We start from the raw sequence: 17,394 nt of genomic DNA on the forward strand, positions 1-17,394 counted from the left end.
CCAAGTGATGGATCATAAAAGAATGAATTTAATTGACAGTTCAAATTTATATGGGTCAAAATGAAATCACTCAAATCTTCATCACACAGACTTAGATCCATTGAAATAATGAAATTAACAAGGTGGGAAGTTCTCACCCACCAATAACCACTTAATGAAAATGAAACCCCTAGAAAGCAGAACCAGAAAACTTTGACAAGGAACCTTCTGCATGATCTTCAATCAATCTTTTCTTTCATTTTCAATTTGCAACTTTCTTTTAGCATTACTTATAACGACCTTCTTGGTTTTTTTTCCTTCTAAAGAATTATTAAGAAAAAAAGTCAACAACAAACTTACACCAACTTAGTTAATTGTTCTTTAATTCTTGTTCACCAATCTAATCCTAATCCCTTTTTTTTTTTTTTGTTCAGACTTTTTTTTCTGAAAAAAATTGGTGTTATCTCCCAGTTTAATCTTATTGGATTCAACCAATATATATATATATATATATATAAAGATGCAGTTTTTGTAGCTAATTTTTTTTTACTATTTTACATCAAGTCATTAATATTTTGGATTATGTCTACACCCATTACCTTTCTAAATATAAATAAATAGAAGTTTAAGGTTAAACACATAAAAATTAAGGAAAAAATAAGAAATTTTATTAGGAAAATTCCAAAAAATATATAATTATAGAGTACCCATATAGAATACTTATAATTTATTTTAGATAAAAAGATAAAAAATCATAAGCCTTCTAATATTTGCTCTCTCTATAATTCTTTTGTTGACAGATGCTTAAATTTAAAGAGATTATAAAGTTAGTGCCTTGTTGATACACACACACACAATATATATATATATATATATATATATATATTGTTTAGCATGAATTTTGTCTTCCCAGCAAACATCCCTATTATCTTGTAGACATATTTAGGCCATAATTGAATTGCTTTCAACACTAAATCGTTTTCCCTTATGTTTCAAGGAAATTAATTTTGTCCACCAAATAGATTTTATTTGCAAGAAAAAAAAAATCATCTTAATATATATTTAAACTATCATATTAATTTTATTTTAATATATTTAAAATATATTAAATTATTTTTAAAAAATAAAGAATTAAATTTCTATTTTTACTTTTTATAAAAATACAATTTATGTTATATTCTAATTCCCCAATTGGAATTCCCCACCACTTAATTAATTGCAAAAAAAAAAAATTAATAAATTAAAGTGGGTATTTTACACATGGGTTCTTTTGTTGTTCATCAAACATGCCAACATATTTCAAAGAGATCATCTTCATGTTTTTTAAGAATTCTACTAAAGCACAATTCACCTAACTCATATATATATATATATATGTTATATATAATAATTTTTAAAGTCCAATTGGATTCTACCTATTGAAGTATCTAAGTACTTGGTTTGCTGTTAGGAAATTTGTTAAGATTCAATCAAATCTTCAACTTTCATGTTAATATTTAATTAATAATTCATAATATAATAATAATAATTATTATTATTATTATCTGCCACCAAATTAAAGAAAAGTCTTAAGTTATATATGCACTTATAATAATATCTTTTTAATTGCTTCAGTCCACATTTAACCTAGACTAATATATATATATATATATATATAGATTTGACCGCTTGCATTTTTATACATACATATAATTATTCTAACTAACTAATTTTCTGACTTCTTCACAGCTTATATCTCTTTTGAAAGTGGTGTTTGCTCATCAACATTTTATTTCTCAATACATATCTAGTTAAGTTTGACCGATTACCATCGCTGTTATGGAAGCTTGAAGGTAATAATGAATAATATATACATACATATATATATATATATAGGTTGAGTTCTTAATTATAGTTAATAATGAAATATAATTTTCTTTTAAGCATAATTAATAATTTAGGAATAATTACTTGTTAATTTATAGTGTTAATATAAAAAAATTAAGAAGATTGATTTCGTCACCATTCTTAATTTATGGTTTAAAGAGTTATGGGGATGCAATAAAATCCCAATTATTAACGGGAAATTATCAAGAAATTTGGATATATGCATATATATATATATATATATATGGGTGTATATATGTATATATCGTTTGAAGCAGTGGACCAAATTGCTTCATGATTACTTTTTTTTTTTTTTCCCTTACATGAAATACTTATGTTTCAGAGAATCTATGGAATTATGGAAAGAAAAAAAAAAAAATTCCACTTTCATTATTGGAAGGAAAATATATATCAAGTTGAGCTACTGCAAAAGCTATTTGCCTTCTGTCAACTTTCTCGGCTTCCAAACACTACTTAATTCCCATCCTTCCAACTAATGCAATTCTTAGGAAAAGTCATCTTTGAATAGAAATGATAGAATTTTGTTTTCAGAGTTTGTTGATAATTTCATAAACGAAATTAATTAATTAATAAATTTGATTTTCTTGGAGGATAATTAATTTAGAGGCTAATTTTTCATGTTAGTTGAAAAAAAAAACATATAGATATCATTTGAACCAAAATAAATTTTTTTTTTTAGTAATTAGAGTATTTTTAAATCTGTTTTTTTGTGCATTAACACTAAATTTTTCAAAGATTTTAATGTATCATTCTCTTATATCAATATAATACATATAATATTTTACTTCTAAAATATTACCTTAGCTAAAAACATCAAAACTTAATATGTCAAAATTACAAAAAATATATATATATATATATTTACCGACTAAACTAGCTCTTCAAGACTAAAAGTTCAAACATTATTAAGAAAATATAATTTGTCATTTTATGAATATATTATGAATTGACAGTAATTACTTTATAATGTTTGATTTAGTAAAACCAAAAATTGAATTCGTTAGTGTATCGGTAAGACTGTAGTAATTAAATTAAATTAAATCTCATTAAATTTATTATATTTTTGGATTAAACAAATATTTATAAGTTTTTTTAATTAAAATAGTCGGAATAAATTAAAATTTTAATTTAATTATTTATTAAAAATATAACTCTTATATTAATATTGTAAGCATATAGATAGAACATTGATATCAAGTTCACACAAACTTGAACAAAATACTATTTCATTAGAATTTTATTCCGTAAAATAAAATGACTTTTTATAAATAAAAAATTATGGGAAATCTTCAATTATATATATATATATATATAAGATATAAGATTTTAAAAAATATATGTATACATATATATATATATATATATATAAATACCAATGAATAGATTATGTTTGAATTAAGTATGTGTATCCTTCAACCAAAATTTGAAATTTTATTGTTGATTTGTAATAAGTGTATATGCTAAGTGATCTTATTCTTTTTCAAGGGTGTTGAATATCCAAAAAGTTGTTATGCAGCAGCAGTCAAAAGGAAGATACGTAGATGCATGCCACACATTATATCTATATTTTAGTTTATTCATACTTTCATACTTATGATTAAAATAAACATTGCATCTAGAAGAATTGCCTTATACACACACATATATATTAAAGAGAAAATATAAGAAACCCCTTGTTTAATTAAGAGAAAAGTGCATGAACAAGTAAGTTACACATATATATATACATAACTATGAAGCCATGACCATTAATAAAAAGCTAAAAGTTGCCATATTAAAATGAATTGTTTGGAGATTTATGAAAATTATTGTTTCTTTCTATCCATTTAGCACTTGTCTTCATTACTTAGATTATTAATATTCTTGATTAATTACTTTCCTAAACCAAAGTAAAAGACAATTATGGGTAAATTAAGAGTAAAACTTACATTTATCTCCAATTTGGAAATCAAACAAGCACAAAATGATAAGCTAAAATACACACACACACACACTTATATAACTAATTTTTCCCATATGAGAATTTAATTCAATTTTTCCCTTATGAAATTATAAGGGGAATTAAACCCATTTTCAGAATTTTGCTCTATCAAAAAAAAAAAAAAAAAAAAAAAAAAAAGACTTGTGAATCAAGCAATATTGATGAAATTATTTTCACTTTTAATAGGGTTAGTGGGTACAACAACTCATAATGTTTCAAATCAAAGTTTTAATTTTGTTTTCCTTTTCATCTAATGAGAAAAATTAAATCTAACTGGCCATTATCAAAACCTAATCCCGCCAACCTCAAAACAACTCTTTTCTCTTGCTCCAAATTTCTCCCCATAAAAACACCCATCTCCTCCCATTTTTTGTTCACTACTTCTCTGACTTCCCAATTCCCCCTTCCCCCCCCACCACCCTCCTTTGCCTTTTGCATTACACGAATTAAATCCCCCTCCCCCACTAAGTTTTAACTGGTTTTGCTCAATGGGTAATCTAGACATGAAGACCCTTTTGAGCAATTCTGTGTTCTTGTTCATCTCGTGCCTTTTGCTTCTCTTTGCTAACGGTTCGTTGGCAAATGTCAAGACCCACTACCATGATTTCATTGTACGTTTACTTTGTTAGTTCTTTTTTTCTTCCCATAATTCTAATTTTGCATGTTAATTTGTGTGTGTGTGCGTACAATTAAAATGTTACTATAAGAATTGAAAAAGCTATAAAATTAATATTGGAATTGAATTGGACAGGTCCAAGCAACACCAGTGAAGAGGCTGTGCAAGACCCACAACATAATCACTGTGAATGGCATGTTCCCTGGACCAACGCTTGAGATCAACAATGGAGACACCCTCGTAATCAAAGTCACCAATAGAGCTCGTTACAATGTCACTATTCACTGGTACTCATATCCACACACACACATATAATCCTTATGAAGAACTGTATATGCATACTCATGCATGCACATATCTATGCATGTTCATACTCAAATAATTAATGATTTTTATAAAATAATCACATTTTAATAATTTTTATATCAAACCAACTTATATCGTGTCCCTTAGGTCTGTGACAGTTTTCATTAACTTCTCCAAATAATTAATTTTGACTTAATTTTGACTATGTTGTCTCTGTGTGTGTGTGTGTGTATAGGCATGGTGTGAGACAGATGAGAACTGGGTGGGCAGATGGTCCAGAATTTGTGACACAGTGTCCTATCAGACCAGGAAGCAGCTACACGTACCGGTTCACAATTCAAGGTCAAGAAGGCACCCTTTGGTGGCATGCTCACAGCTCTTGGCTCAGAGCCACCGTCTACGGTGCCCTTATCATCCATCCCAAACATGGCTCTTCTTACCCTTTTCCTACTCCTCGCCGCCAAGCCACTTTGCTTCTTGGTAAATTTTACAACTTTTTTTTTTTTTTCAATTGGATAATTAGTATATATTTTTTTTCGATAAAAAATTATAAAATTCCATTTTTTGAATTTATTAATATATTATATCCGTATTAGTTAATTAATAAAATGTACGAATTTATTTGTAGGTGAATGGTGGGATGGTAACCCTATTGATGTTGTGAGAAGAGCAACCAGAACAGGAGCAGCTCCACAAGTGTCTGATGCGTACACCATTAATGGTCAGCCTGGTGATCTTTACAAATGTTCAAGCAAAGGTAAATTTTCTTTTGCTTTTTTTTTTTTCTTAAAAAAAATTTTATTTTCAAAAGAAAAAATTACTTCAACCTACTGTAATAACTGAAATTTGAAATGTAATTTCCAAACTGGCCAGGCACAACCATAATTCCCATTGACTCTGGAGAGACCAATCTTCTCCGCGTTGTCAACTCCGCCCTAAACCAAGAACTCTTCTTCTCCATCGCAAACCACAAGCTCACCGTGGTGGGTGCTGATGCCTCCTACACTAAGCCATTTACCACATCAGTCCTAATGCTTGGCCCGGGGCAAACCACCGATGTTTTGATCTCTGGTGACCAACCACCAAACCGGTATTACATGGCTGCACGTGCCTACCAAAGCGCACAAAATGCACCGTTTGGTAACACCACCACGACGGCAATCCTCGAGTATAAGTCTGCTCCTTGTCCAGCCAAGAAAGGCATATCGAGCACTCCGATCATGGCTTCTCTTCCAGCTTTTAACGACACAAATACTGCTACTACCTTCTCCAGAAGCTTTAGATCTCCTAGAAGAGTCGAAGTCCCTACAGAAATCGACGAAAATCTCTTCTTCACAATCGGTTTAGGACTCAACAATTGTCCCAAAAACTTCAAGCCAAGCAGATGCCAAGGGCCTAATGGCACTCGTTTTACATCCAGCATGAACAATGTGTCTTTTGTTTTACCGTCAAATTTCTCATTGTTGCAGGCTCACTATCAAGGAATTCCAGGAGTTTTCACTACAGATTTTCCCCCAAACCCGCCTCTGAAATTCGATTACACAGGCAACGTCAGTCGATCTTTGTTTCAACCTGTTCCAGGAACTAAGCTCTATAAGCTTAAATATGGGTCTACAGTGCAAATTGTATTGCAGGACACTAGCATTGTCACACCTGAAAATCACCCTATTCATCTCCACGGATATGATTTCTACATCATTGCAGAAGGTTTTGGAAACTTTAATCCAAGAAAAGACCCTGCTAAATTCAACCTCATAGATCCACCTCTCAGAAACACTGTTGCAGTTCCTGTTAATGGATGGGCTGTTATCAGATTTGTTGCAGACAATCCGGGTAATTATTGATGATTTTCTAATTATATTTGTTATTTTGATCAATAAACTTACCAATTCTTCTTTCTTTTTTCCTTCCCTTCACAGGTGTGTGGATAATGCATTGTCACTTAGATGTTCATATCACTTGGGGTTTGGCCATGGCTTTCCTAGTAGAGAATGGAGTTGGAGAATTGCAATCTATAGAAGCACCACCACCAGATTTGCCGATCTGTTAGGATGATCTTCATCACCGAAAAAATAAAATAATGAAACCTAATAACTAGGTTCACAAATTCTTTTTCTCGTCTATTAATTCTTATATGAATTCGAGTATAGTTGTTTTCCCTGCATTTGGGGATCTACTTCTTGTTATGTTCCATTCTTCTTTTTGATAGATAAAAAACGGGTTTAGAGAGAATAGTACCATGGGAGCCTTTCCATGTTTCTTCACTACTATATTATTCATGTATTTTTCCCATATACTTAATGTTATAAGCTTTTCTCTACTATCTTTTCCTTTCAAATCTATGAAATTGACAAGAGTTTTTAGTAGTATAAACATGAAATTCACCAGTTTCAGGCTATAATCATCCTATATCTGTTCTTGAAGGAAAAAGATTCAAACGCATGTACCACGGGAAAATGTATAGCTTTTAGAAATTGATCATCAGTCCAACAGCAAGTATCTAAATCTCAAGTAAAGCGTCTCAGGAATAGAAACGCAAAAGAGTAAATCTCAAGTAAAAGGTGATTGCTAATCTGAAAGGAGTCAATGTGGGTACAACAACACTCACTAAGTAAAAGATTTCCAACAATGGACAATGGGAAAGTAAAAGGTTCAAGTAATACACCAAAACAAATTTAGCCAAACCCAGATCATTTTATTCTATAAAAAGTTGTAGTTTAGTAGTGTGAAAGAAAGAAGAATCTTTCTTGTGAGAAAGAAAGTAGAGAAGAAAATCGTGTTTAGTATCTTAATTCTAAGATTCCAATGTTTTAGACACTGAAAATGGAAGAATTGGAATCCTTCCGCTTATAATTATTATTATACACAGTGTTTAGGATAGGATTTCTAATGAGCTAGAGATTGAGAACACAGGCTAGATTTTTGTTATGTTCTAGAATTCTCATGTTTTCAACATCTACAGAAGAATCCTTACAATGTTGAATCACCAGCACAGAAATCTCACCTCCAAGAAAATCTGGTGAAGTAATCATATCACCGATAACACCAAGCTCTGGATACTCGATCCATGGCAGAATTTCTTCACCCAGCTGCCATCTGGCTGCATGGTGTTTACCGACAATAAAGAGGTCATAGTTGTTCTGAAGTGAACGAATTGCATCAAACACTTGCCTAGTGTCCTCTACTGCCTCCTTTTGATACCTGAAGCCAATTCTTTGTTGGCCCTTTGACTTGAATTCTCTAAGCAACATGTGATCAAGCAACCTCTCATAATCATTTTGCTCTTTCTCTCTCCCTTTCAAGTTGATCTTAATTAAAGTGATGCTCAGGTTAGGGTTGCCTAACATGCGAGCAGCAAGTGCTAATGCCTCACGGTCATCTGCTCCCCCAAGAAACAGCACTGCAACCCTAAAAGAGTGGCGTCTTAGGCTTGCACTCTGGTACAAGCCCTTGTCTACCAGAATCCCAATTGTACATGGTCCGTGTTCTTGCAGGTTGATGTGGCACAATCGCCTTTGTCTTCTATGGAAAGGGACTATAATCAAAGGAATCACTTGATCTTCAACTAATCTGCAAATATTCTCATGCATACCCTTATATGAAGCAACCAACCTGAAGGGACTCATCATGACATGCCCATTAGTGTTCCCTGAGTAATTTGAAAAGGCACGCATGATGTGATCAGTGGAGCTCAACCTAATCCTCTTCTCCTGATTTCGATTCTTGTAAGGCGCAAAAACTGGTGTTGCACCACGAAGGAGCTCAATCATGTGGATGACATACACGCATATCGGACTAATGCCGGAAGGATTGGACGCTTCAAGGAGAGAAATGATGCCATGGACATCATCTTCGCTGTGAACACATGCGAGAATTCGCAATTCGCCAGTGCTTCGAGTTGTCTGGAGTGATCGAGTGGCTTGTCTAAGTGAAGCAGATGAGTAGAGTCTCAAGCTGGGGTTGTACAGCATTTTTATCAAAGGTGTTACAATTCCATTCACGGCCAGAGCAGACAGCACAAAAGAAGAATACGATGGCTCATCTATAAACTGCAGAATTGGAATAAGCAGAATAAGATTGAAACACGTAGTTGTAAAGGAGTGTGGATATAATCAAAAGAAACAGAATATAAGAGTTTCAACACGTGTTCATATAATTATACCTTACGGATCTGCCATCTGATAAAAAAGATAAGGTCAATTGAACCTCTTATGTTCAAAACCAAACCAAGCAAGAAGGCACTTCTAAGGTTACAACTACTTGACAAATATGAATACATACAAATACCGAAGATCTTCCCTGCATAGCCAATCAAAACAATGAACTGCAATGTGGTAAAAGTCCTCCAGTCCTTTATTGTAGTAAAATCCATAAGATAACCCATGCGAACAAATAAGAGAGGCTGAAAAAATTCCATGATCATGAGCTCAGATTTCTCTATTACTGTAGTGCCGAGAGGTGGTCCATTTGGTACAACTAGTCCCAAAAGAAATGCACCCGTGATGTATGAAACACCTATGAGGTCACTAATAAGTGACATAACTAAGGTTCCTAACAAAACCGCTACAACATAGACTCTCTTCACTGGTTTCCCTTCTGGTGTTACTCTTATGATCCATTCAACTGCTGGCCTTACAATATAGCGCGTGAAAAGTATGAATCCAACCAACGAAAGTGCAGTCTTATACGAGTTCTTGGATGATTTTTGCTCTATAATAAGCGAGAAAACTAAAAAAAGAAATCCAAATAACTGGCAAAGCACTGCACAAGCCAGAGCAGTTTGTCCCAACTCAGAGGTTGACAAGTTAAGTTCTTCCATGGAATAAACAACAGAAGAAGGATGAGGCATTGTTAAACCAGCAGCTAAAAAGAAATTGAAGGGCGGTCCAATAAATCCAAGCTCACTATGTAGCTTGGAAGTGAGAACAGCAATTAACGTGTAAGGAATAGCAAGGCATGATAAACTGATAATCCAACAATTCTTTGCTTTCTTTAGCAAAATGGTTGTATCCATTTTCAAGGTAGTGATAAAAATGAAGTACACCATACCCACCACGGACATCGTATTGAACAAACCCAATTCTTCTGGTGGAAACATTTTGCTCATGTAAACCTGGTTCTGCCCAAAAACAGAAGGTCCTAAGACAATGCCACCCTGGAAAAGAAAATTATCAGCTTTAACTCGAGTCCATATTTTCTTTGCTTGAAGTACAGATGGCAAAAGTACTGTCTAATGATCTGTAGTTCTCCATTATGTTTAGAAATGCAAACCAATCAACTCCTTGTGGGTAGTTCACTTTCTAATTCTTCAAGTCTACCAATCATCTATGTCTTCATTGATTAGAAATATGTTTCAAGAAACTGATATAAATTTTCTTAACCCACCAAAACTAATGAAAAAGCCTGTCATTGGCTTGACAGGTTGATTACTATATATATGCCAAAAAGGAAGAAAAGAATCAATAAAAGATTTCGGGGGAAGATCATGTAGTAGTAATAATCTAAACATGATTAAACAAAACAAAACAAAAAAAAAAACCTGTAAAACCTTCAAGTCGCAGCATCTCAATAACCAACCATATATGTGAAATTTCTGTAGGACCTAAAACCTGCAAATTTTAGCATATGTCTGGTTGAATTCTTGCAGTTTCTTTTTTCAGAAGGTTAGACCTTAAAAACTACCATTCTTTTAACATGTCTTCTTCTAACAAGCAACTCAACAAACAGGTAGCGAGCAACCCAACCACATCCAATAAAAAACAACAGATAAAATGAGGCTAAAAAGGATTATGACAGTGCATATATACCAACACATCGCTCACGAATCTCGGCTGATTCAATGGCCTGAGGATTAAAACAACAGATAAAATGAGGCTAAAAAGGATTATGACAGTGCATATATACCAACACATCGCTCACGAATCTCGGCTGATTCAATGGCCTGAGGATTAAGTGGAGAGTTCGAGAGACGATGAATGCCATGATGATTTGAGCCATGAAAACAGGAAGAAGATGACGAAAAGGGTCATCTCCATAAAAGATTCCATTTGATCTGTAAATGCCTCTGTCATATGTTATACAATAATTTTCCGCCCAGTTAGTCAACACTGATGTCAGTGTATTATTGACTTCGCCCCTAGACATCTTGTTTCTTCAGATTGAAGAAGAACCAGATTCGCATTACATGTTACCGGTACCTGGAACCAGCAAGAGCCTTGCTTTCCCCAAAAATCTCGAGCTTTTGATGATGTTTGATGATGCCGTGGGAGATTAGCTGGCATGAGTTTTTGAATCTTTTCTTGTTTTTTCTTATCAATTCGCGGAAATAGCCAGACCCAGAAGAAAATTTTCCTTCTTTTTCTGGGTGAGATATTGATATTTGGGATGCCAGTTGAAATCCCAAAGACTATGGTCGTGGCTGCGAAAATTCTCAGCATCAGATTAATCTCCAAGTCGGCCATTGATCAACCCTTTTTTTTCTCTGTTGACGAGAAGAAATCTACCAACCAGTTGGCTAAAATTTGATAGCGTTCGTGGCTGCTGCGATATATATGACTAAATATAAGTATGTACTTGTAAATTTTCTTGATTTTCTCCAAATATGTAATTGTCGATATTAACAGTGGCCATTTGTTCTATTTCAGACTTTGTAGGAGAATTCACAGGTGTCCAGTTGGCAAGTTCAGCAAACAAACCTTATTTGCCAAAGCTTCTTGGTCTCTTACAAATACCAATTTTATTTTATCATATATATTTTACGTAGACCTTTGCAATTCAGTTAGATTTTTAGGAATAAAAAAATCGTGAGTGTAATGTGAACCATGTTCTTTAAAAATATAATTTCAAAATATTAACTTAAATTCTTGTATGAAATTAAAAAATTACATATTTTTTTTTATATGATACACTACCGTTTAATAATTTATTAAATTTAAACCATCTATTTTTAAAATTTTAAATTTAAATTATTAATAATATATGAATTAAATACTTATACAAAATTCAAGAATCACGTATTTTTTTTATATGGTACACCACAGTTTAAAATTTTTTAAATCCAATCATCAATCTTTAAAAGTATAAACTCAAGTTTTGAGAATATATCATTTAAATTTTTATATGAAACTCAACAATCACGCATCTTTTTTTCATGACTTTAAACTCTTATAAACTCAAGTTATTATTTTAAACATTATTGTCTAATAATTTTTTAAATTTAAACCATCGATTTTAAAAAAATTTAAACTCAAATTATCAATAATACGTTACTTCAATTTTTATATAAAACTCAAAAATTACATATTTTTCTTATATGAGATATCATTGTTTGATAATTTTTTGAATTTGAACCATTTATCTTTAAAAGTTTAAATTCAACTTATTAATAATACGTGACTTTAAACTTTATATAAAACTCAAGAATCACATATTTTTTTTGACGTGATACACCCTTGTCTAGTAATTTTTTGAATTCAACTATCAGTTTTTAAAAGTATAAGCTTAAATTATTGATAATATGTAACTTAAACTCTTCTATGAAACTCAATAATCGCATATTTTTTTTTTGTGGCTTAAACTATTACAAACTTAAATTATTATTTTAAGTGCCTATTGTGTTATAACTTTTTAAATCTAAACTATCAATCTTTATTGATAATATATGACTTAAATTTTTATATGAAATTCAACAATTATATATTTGATATGAGATTGAAATATACAACGAGAATTAATTTTTTTTAGCAATAAAGAAGTTATTGAATAAAATTTCACATATCAAGATTATAACAGTTAAGTTCTGCGTTACTCTAATGTAATTTTAAAAATGTACTTTCTTATACCGTTTTAATATATTTATTATTTTAATAAATATATAATATACTACATGGAATATGTATATAAATGAATCTATAACTTCTTAAAACAATAATAAAATACACAAATTTGATCAAAATTGAATAATGTTTAAACTTGAAATACGTATAAAATTAATTTCAAAATAATGATTGAAGTATTTATTTGACCCATGTTGGGCTTAAAGCTAATGGCCTAACCCAATAATTCCAGTCACAGGTTCAAGGACTTGATCCAGTCATGTGATTCTCTTCTTAATTGGGCTGTTGATTTCTAATTCAAAATTTCAATTAAATCATCCAAAATATTTGTAAATTTAGGTAAAATATTTAAGAAGATGTTATGATTAATTTTTAAACTTTGAATTTTAAAATAATTTAACACAATAAACATAGTTTACTAAGGTATTTATGTTTTTTCCCCCCTAATAAATTGTATTTAGTGATCGAGAAAGTTGATTATTATTTTGGTCTCCCAATTTAATTATTATTATATGATGATTAATTTATTGAAAAAATGTTCTTTAGGTATAATCAGTATAAAAATACAAAGTTTATCTAGTTGGAAGTTATTTATTAATTTTGAAATCAAGTATTTTTGTTTTTATTTTATTTATTCAAGTTTATAAATAACAATATCAATACACATATATAATATTTTTATAATAATCAAAACAAATTATGGCAATTCATGTTTTTATTTATTTGATTATTATTAGTTGTATAAGAAAATATGGGTTTTAAAGTTCTTTAATGAAAAATATGTATTTAAATTCATGACTACTACTTTAACAAATTTTATTTACTAATATTAATCTACAACATAGATTTAATAATTTTTTTAATCAATTATATATGTATATGGAGTATTTAACTCTATTTCAATATTTTATTCTTTTCAAATAAATATAAATATTTTTTGCAGTAAATTTTTAATAATTATAAAACTTGTTTGAAATAATTTTTTTTTTCAAAAAAAAAATATTTTTAAAATAATTGTGAACCACAATTTTCAATTTACATATTATGGAATTAAGTTTTTGAATTCCATAAAAATTTGATGAAGGAATTTCTGCATTTACTTAAATAAATTTCCTAACTTAAATTTATATTTAATTAAATAAAATTGATAAGGAGTCATGAGTCATTTTACTTTAAAAAATAATAAAAATAAATTAATTAGAATTTAAACTAATTTACACGTTACTGCAAGACTCTACACTCTTACAGGCGTCAGCTAGTAGTACGCGCGTACGTTCACGTTTCTAGACTTAGCTTTTAACGAATGTCAGAGATGACATCTTAGCCGTCCACGTTAATCGCAGCCGTTATCTGACGTGTCGGTAAATCCATAAACCACGTGGCTGACATGCAACGGTTGGATTCTATGTTCCGATGAGGATGACGAAACACGGAGGCAGGATTCTCGGCCATGGGGACGGAGCAAAACACGAGAAGCATTTTGTTTGCAGTTTGGCGCACACGTGTCCTAAACAAATACGTAATAACCTTTTTTTTTTTTTTTAAAAAAATAAAAAACAAAAATTTAAAGGAAAATATTAATTTGAAATTGAGAGAGAATTTTGTTAATTAAATTTTAATATATTCTTTAAATTCTATTTAATTTTAGTTAATAATTTTTAATTTTATAATTAAATAGACCCGAACTAATTTACCAAGAGATTTAGTCAATTCGATTTATTAATTTTTAAATTAAGGTTAGTTAATTTTATGAAATTTGTTTTAAACTTGAGATAATATAATATGTCTCTAATTTTATTTATTTTTAAATGATTTTTTTATCTCTTGATTAAGAATAATGTTAATTTTATATTTTCCCAATAATTTTGATAGCTTAATAAATCATATTATTATATTTTTAAAATTAATTAGTTAATTACAATTAGTCAAAACATTAATTTGATGAAAAGTGGGGGGTAAAACGGGAATTCTTCAGCGCAAAGCAATGTAGGAAAACAAGGGGCCAGCAACAAGCTGGACTACTTCGAGCCTGTGGTTCGGGAAGGTTCGGGTGACACGTGTCATATAGTTGGGATTAGGGCAAACGGCGTGAAACTACTTATAAACTGCCACGTCATCAATTATAACGCCATTAAAAAAATTCAGAAATATCTAGAGAAGGCTATAAATATCACCTACGTCTCTTTTTCTTAAAAAGATTTTCTCTTTACCTCTGTGTCTGCTACTCTACTCTTAACAGAAAAACAGAAAAGAAAAAGATCTTCTCGAGAAAATATCAGTGGAAAACCAGAAAATAGGAGAAAAAACAGAAGCAATCGAGAGCATCCGATTTGAGGGGTTCTTTCCCAGCTCTCTCATGTCGTCTGAGAGTATCGACGGGTAGGTTGATTGTTCTTTCTTTCTTTCTCAATCTTTTATGTGATTCTGTTTTCTGATTGAGTAATTCGTTTGTTTATTCAGATGGGATTTACTGGAATTTTGGTTTAATGGTGAGTTTTCTGATTTTGGGGGGTTTCCTCTTTCTGTTATGTTGGTTTGTGTGGGTTCCTTTTTTCTTCCTTTGGGTCTCTTCCGATTTATTTTGTAATTAGGGTTTTAGCTGTTATTAGCAGAAGAAGATTCGGGAAAAAGGAAATGATGGGTTTTGGCCATTTTTGCTTTTGATATGTCACTGAGAACTGGGTCCTTGAACAGTTAGGGCTTTATATTGTGATTTTAGTACATGTAAATTTGTGGTTCCGTTAAGGTTTGATATGTCTCTGAGAATTGGTTCCTTGAATAGTTAGGGCTTTATATTGTGTTAGCACATGTAAATTTGGGGTTCAGTTAGGGTTTTTTTTGCAGGGAATCATTTCTAGGAATTCAAACAATTTAAAGTTTTTGTTTACTTGTAATTCAAGAAACTCTTGTCTTGGTAGGCGTTGGAAAAATTGTCTTAAAATTAGAAATTTCTTCGTGCTTGCTCCTTAAGAAAATCCCAGCTGCGGATTTCCTTAAGAAGTTAGAGAGGAAGTGATTTTGTCTGCAACGGTTTGTACTTTTACTGGGTTTCTGATGGGGTTTTAATTTCTTAACCTGCTGCAGGTAGTGAGAAAACTGATCAAGTTGGAAGTTGGTATCTGATCAAATACAGAATTTCAGAACATGGGTACTTTTGATCAAGCTCCAAACGTGACTTCTATTGCAGTGGACTCTTCCAGAAAGAGGAAGTCCCGGAGCAGGCGTGATGGTACTAGCGTAGCTGAGACTCTGAAGAAGTGGAAAGAATATAATGAACACCTTGATGCTAGTGGTGATGGTGGAAAACCAGCAAGGAAAGTTCCTGCAAAGGGATCAAAAAAAGGTTGTATGAAGGGTAAAGGAGGACCTGAGAATTCGAGGTGCAACTATAGAGGTGTTAGGCAGAGGACATGGGGCAAATGGGTTGCTGAGATTAGGGAGCCAAACAGGGGAAGTAGGCTGTGGCTTGGCACTTTCCCTACTGCAGTTGAAGCTGCACTTGCATATGATGAAGCTGCAAAGGCTATGTATGGCCCGTGTGCGCTCCTAAATCTTCCACATGCAGAGGACCTAGTTTGTTTTGGGACTGCCTCAGGATCTTCAGTAGCAACACCTTCTGGCTCAGACTCGACAACGACATCCAGTCACTCTGAAGTATGTGCAGCAGATGATATTAAGCAAGAGTTTGTTGCTATCCCTGGTTTGAAGAAAGAAGATGGACAAGGGGAAGCTCGACCCAATGCTTATCCTCATGCAGTTATTGAGACTGCAACTCCAAGTAGTACAATGAAACTAGAAGCAAAAGATGGGGATGCAAATATCAAAAAGCTCCATTCGGGTGAATATCATGGTATCAAAGGAGAAGCAGTTGATTATTCCAAAGATGTTAAATCAGAAGGGAAGGAGGACGAGTCACAGGATTACTGGCAGACATTTTCAATGGATGAAATGTTTGATGTGGATGACCTTTTAGGTGCTATAGACAACGATCCTCTTGTTGGCACAGGATTGAAGCAAGAATTTGACTATCCTCCAGTTCAAGTAGGGATAACAGATAGCCGTTTGCAGAGTGAGAAATCATCAGCTTTAGCATACCAACTGCAGAACCCGGACGCTAAGTTGCTTGGTAGTCTCCATCATATGGAGCAGTTGCCTTCAACTGTTGATTATGGTCTTGCTCTCTTGCAAGCACAAGAGCACGGGGATAACAATATTGAGTTGGACGGTCAAGGATTTATGGATATGGATATAGGATTGGAAGATTTAGACTTTTGAGGAGATGGAACATAGGGAATTGCGTAGCATCAAGTAGCAAAAGCTAGAATGTTGGTGGATTGAAGTTTTTATTTCTTCCTTCTAGTTTTGAATACAGTCATGCTGGTCCCTGAGGTGTTGATTCAAAGGGGACTTGAGTTGTGGATGTGCTAAATCTCAGTGGTTTTTTAGAATGGAGAATTTAGCCATGACATTTTCTCTTTTTATCAATGGAAAAGGGGTTTGCTAAGTTTTATGGCTACCCATTTGAGTGAAAAAGTTTTTCATATAAAATTCTTTTTTGTATATAGACATGGAGAGTTGAGTGCGTCTTTAGAGGTTTTGTAAATTTAATTGAAGTTTTAGTTTAATTTGACTCTTTTTGAGTTGCTCTCTCCATTCTTTTTATAACCTTTCTTGTTGTAGCTGTGGCTATTATACCTATTTATTAAGGATCAGTCGGGATTATGCTGGTGAAGTACTTGGAATATAATTTGTAAAGATTATTATATAAATAACAATCTTTATATTTATCA

General features: G+C 32.0%; 3 protein-coding genes across 6 annotated transcripts; 2 read left to right on the top strand and 1 right to left on the bottom strand.

Moving 5' to 3' along the window:
- Positions 1 to 4,259: 4,259 nt before the first annotated feature.
- Positions 4,260 to 7,089, top strand: LAC5 (laccase 5). The gene is made up of 6 exons (XM_022048397.2): positions 4,260 to 4,458; positions 4,599 to 4,750; positions 5,005 to 5,249; positions 5,398 to 5,526; positions 5,643 to 6,602; positions 6,689 to 7,089. The coding sequence occupies exons 1-6, from the start codon at positions 4,336 to 4,338 to the stop codon at positions 6,817 to 6,819; spliced, it is 1,740 nt and encodes a 579-aa protein (XP_021904089.1). The 5' UTR covers positions 4,260 to 4,335; the 3' UTR covers positions 6,820 to 7,089.
- A 230-nt stretch (positions 7,090 to 7,319) lies between these two features.
- Positions 7,320 to 11,362, bottom strand: LOC110819331 (cation/H(+) antiporter 15-like). Of its 3 annotated transcripts, XM_088212772.1 has the most exons (4): positions 10,577 to 10,704; positions 10,309 to 10,378; positions 8,932 to 9,924; positions 7,320 to 8,818 (listed from the first exon to the last, which is right to left on the bottom strand). In XM_088212772.1, the coding sequence occupies exons 3-4, from the start codon at positions 9,874 to 9,876 to the stop codon at positions 7,664 to 7,666; spliced, it is 2,100 nt and encodes a 699-aa protein (XP_088068898.1). In that variant the 5' UTR covers positions 9,877 to 9,924; positions 10,309 to 10,378; positions 10,577 to 10,704; the 3' UTR covers positions 7,320 to 7,663. The 3 variants fall into 3 exon arrangements, with proteins under 3 accessions (XP_088068898.1, XP_021904181.1, XP_021904182.1); XM_022048489.2 differs by lacking the exon at positions 10,309 to 10,378 and having other exon boundaries at positions 10,674 to 11,362; XM_022048490.2 differs by lacking the exon at positions 10,309 to 10,378 and having other exon boundaries at positions 10,577 to 10,816.
- A 3,428-nt stretch (positions 11,363 to 14,790) lies between these two features.
- LOC110819350 (dehydration-responsive element-binding protein 2C) lies at positions 14,791 to 17,394 on the top strand. Of its 2 annotated transcripts, XM_022048510.2 has the most exons (3): positions 14,791 to 14,983; positions 15,065 to 15,093; positions 15,689 to 17,394. In XM_022048510.2, the coding sequence occupies exon 3, from the start codon at positions 15,749 to 15,751 to the stop codon at positions 16,877 to 16,879; it is 1,131 nt and encodes a 376-aa protein (XP_021904202.1). In that variant the 5' UTR covers positions 14,791 to 14,983; positions 15,065 to 15,093; positions 15,689 to 15,748; the 3' UTR covers positions 16,880 to 17,394. The 2 variants fall into 2 exon arrangements, with proteins under 2 accessions (XP_021904202.1, XP_021904203.1); XM_022048511.2 differs by lacking the exon at positions 15,065 to 15,093.

This window comes from Carica papaya, chromosome 2 (genome assembly GCF_054855325.1).
Source record: "Carica papaya isolate Zhongbai chromosome 2, ASM5485532v1, whole genome shotgun sequence".
In the NCBI taxonomy this organism is placed as follows: domain Eukaryota; kingdom Viridiplantae; phylum Streptophyta; class Magnoliopsida; order Brassicales; family Caricaceae; genus Carica; species Carica papaya.